This window comes from Eimeria maxima, genomic scaffold (assembly GCF_000499605.1).
Source record: "Eimeria maxima Weybridge genomic scaffold, Emw_scaff495, whole genome shotgun sequence".
Classification (NCBI taxonomy): Eukaryota; Apicomplexa; class Conoidasida; order Eucoccidiorida; family Eimeriidae; genus Eimeria; species Eimeria maxima.
In genome coordinates, this window is record NW_013563874.1 from 1 (window position 1) to 3,738 (window position 3,738).

General features: G+C 31.9%; 1 protein-coding gene across 1 annotated transcript; it reads right to left on the minus strand.

Moving 5' to 3' along the window:
• Positions 1 to 815: 815 nt before the first annotated feature.
• On the minus strand, positions 816 to 3,478 carry EMWEY_00035360 (hypothetical protein; the record flags this gene model as incomplete). Its single annotated transcript, XM_013478554.1, has 3 exons — positions 816 to 970; positions 1,229 to 1,648; positions 2,476 to 3,478. The coding sequence occupies 3 exons, from the start codon at positions 3,476 to 3,478 to the stop codon at positions 816 to 818; spliced, it is 1,578 nt and encodes a 525-aa protein (XP_013334008.1).
• Between the last annotated feature and the right edge of the window lie 260 nt (positions 3,479 to 3,738).

Consider the following 3,738-nt stretch of genomic DNA (forward strand, 5'->3'; position numbering starts at 1 on the left):
TATTATATATATTATATATAATATATATTTATATTTATATATATTATTATATTATATAATATAATATGTATATACATATAAAGTACATAAATATAAATAAAAGTTGCAAGAACAAGAAAATATAAATAATAAATAAAAATGTTTATTTCTTTTCTTTTTTTTTTATTTTATTTATTTTTATTTTTATTTATTATTTATTTATTTAATTTGTTGTTGTTTGTTCCTTCTTACGCTGTGTATAATAAGGGGGGAAATATAATTAATTAATTAATTAATTAATTAATTAATTAATTAATTAATATATACACCTTAATTTCCCTCTCCCTCTTCTTCTCCCCACAGTAATATAATCCAAGTTAACGGCGCCTGCTGCTGCTGCTGTTCCTCCTGTTGCTGCTTCTGCTGCTGCCATGGCAGCTGCAGCAGCAGCAGCAGGTACGATTGTTATTCCTACAGCAATAGATGGCCAAGAGAGCGCCTGCCGCTGCAGTTGCTGCAGTAGCTGCTGCTGCTGCAGCTACTGCAGCAGATGCTGCTGCCGCTGCTGCTGCTGCTGCTGCTCCTGCTGTTGCTGCTGCTGCTGCTTGTTGAATTCCTCTTCTTCCAACAGCAGCAGCAGCAGCAGCAGCAGAACCAGGTGCAGCTGCTGCTGCTGCTGCTGCTGCACTGCGTGGTGGATATTCATAGATAATAATATAATATAATATAACATAATGTATTATAATATAATATATTATATATAATAATATAATATTATTTATATTTATTATATTTATATGTAAATAAATAAATAAATAAATAAATAAATAATATAATTAATGTTTTATTTGTCTAAGTCTTCTTTCTATATAGTTAATAATCCCTGATAATCTAGGTGCTGCTGCACCTGCTCCTTCTCCTGCTGCTGCTGCTGCTGCTGGTGGTGCTCCTGCTGCTCCTGGTGCCTCTGCTCCTATAAGAACATTTCCTCCTTTTTGCGCATAAGAACCATTATTATTATAATTATTATTATAATTATTATTATAATTATTATTATTATAATTATTATTATTGTTATACCCTCCTCCGTTACCATTAGTACTGAATGTACTTATGCCATTGTTGCCATTAATACCATTAATATTATTATTATAATTATTATTATTATTTATGCCATTATTACCATTTATACCATCAATATTACCAGTATAATTATTATAATTATTATTTATACCCGCAAAAAACCCACCATTTCCTCCTCCGTTCCCTCCTCCGTTCCCTCCTCCTATTCCTCCTCCGTTCCCTCCTCCTATTCCTCCTCCGTTCCCTCCTCCAATTCCTCCTCCTTTCTTAGATGGTATAGCGACATCAGCAGCAGGAGCAGCAGCAAATGAAGAATAAGAGGAAGGTGCAGCAGCAAAAGAAGCAGCAGCAGGAGGTGCAGCAGCAGCAGCAGCAGGCCTCCTATTAAAACTTTGCTGTACATTAAATGTTATAGGATTAGTTGATTGAGGAAATCCTATCTGGCTAGTATATGTTCTTTGTACAACTAATGGTGCTGATTGTCTACCTATGCTGCTGTTGCTGCTGCTGCCGTAGCTGCTGCTGCTGCTGTAGCTGCTTGGTGCTGCTCGCGATGCACGTGCTGCAAATGACGCAGGAGGACCGACTGTACACAAAAAAAACACACAAAAAAAATAAATAAATAAATAATAAATAAATAAATAAAATAAATAAATAAATAAATAAAATAAATAAATAAATAATAAATAAATATAATACATTTGTACGAATTTGTAAGAATTATTCATTTTTATTTACTGAGGAACAATAGTTATTTATTATTAATTAATTTTATTTTATTTATTATTAATTAATTAATTAATTAATTAGTTTATTTATTTATTAATTTATTTATTATTTATTATTTATTATATAATTTAAATAAAAAGAATATTTGAACATTTAATGTGTATATTCATTATATATAATTATATAAATAAATAATTTATTTTATTTATTAATTAATAAATAATAAATTAATAATAAATAATACATATATATTTATATTTTATTAATACTTATTATTACATTTTACTATTATATAGTTTATTATATTATTAGGTTTATTTATAAGGGATATTGTTTATATACTATTAATAACAAATTGTATTTATTAATTATATTATTTAATTAATTAAATTATTTATTTATTTATCATTATTTAGTTTATTTATTAATTATATAATTTAATTAAATAAAAAAGAAATACATTTGGCCATTTAATGCATATTATATTCAATATTATTATATAAATAGATAAATGAATAGAATAAAATGGATAAACAAAAATAAGAAATAAATAGATAAAAAGAAAGAGAAGAAAAAATGAGTAATAAAAATAAAAAAAGTAATTAAAAAGAATTAAAGAATAAAGAGAAAAATAAAAAAGAAGAAAAAACGTATGAAAAAAAATACGTAAAAAAAAATACGTACAGGATGCAGCAGCTGGAGGAGGAGAAGCAACTATACCACCATTAGTATTATTATTATTAGTATTTTCATCAACAATTATGGTGTCTGTTCCCCCTCCTTGATCAATAACAATATCTATTTGTGTATCTCCCCCGCTGGTGCCTCCGTTGGTGCCTATACCGTTGGTGCTGCCGTTGCTGCCTATACCGTTGGTGCTGCCGTTGCTGCCGCCGTTGCTGCTGATGCCTCCTCCCTTAGTAAATGTACATTTACCACAAGGAGGGAGAGTGCCGTTGCTGCCGCCGTTGCTGCCGCCGTTGCTGCTGCCGTTGGTACCGTTGGGGGGGAGGCTGCTGTATCCGCTTCTACTAAAGGAAGCAACAGCAGGAGGGCTGCTGCTGCTGCTGCTGCCGCCCTTACTATAACTTCTTCCTACGGATGCAGCAGCAGGAGGGGCAATACTGAAGGAAGAAGCAGCAGGAGGAGAATATCCTCCCCCTTTGCTGCTGCTGCTGTATCCGTTGCTGCTGCGGCTAAAGGAAGCAACAGCAGGAGGAGAATAACCTCCTCCTTTGCTGCTGCTGCTGCCGTTATACCCGTTGCCGCTGCGGCTAAAGGAGGCAAAAGAAGGAGAAGCAGAAGGATAATATCCTCCCTTGCTGCTGCTGCTGCTGCTGTATATATCATCAACAACAGGTACTGCAGCAAATGAGCTGGTGCTGCTCGTAACAACAGCAGGAGTAAATATACCTCTAGATACAAGTACTCCTCCTCCTCCCTTAGAGGAAGGAAGAGGAATAGGGGCAGAAGCAATAATAGGGGAAGTATCTACTGCATTCCTTATTGAATTAATTAATGCATCTAATTCCCCTATAGATACAGCACGTGATGCTGCTGCTGCTGCTGCTGCTGCTGCACCACTATTCTTACCATATGCATTACTTTTATGTAATGAAGATATAAATACAAGAAAAAATAAAGGTAATAAAGATAAAAGGAGGAAAGAAATAGATAATTTTGCCATCTTCTTTTATTTATTTATTTATTTTATTTATTTATTTATTTATTTCTTTTTTTTTTTTTTTTATTTATTATTTATTAGACCTGTAAAGCAGCAGCAACATATATATACATAAATAAAAATAAATAAATATACACAAATATATACATTTGTAAATATATTTTATTTATTTATATTATATTATTATATTATATAAAGAAAAACAAGAAAAAGCAACTATGCTGCTGCAGCAAATGCAACAACAGCTTTTTTTTGCTGCTGCT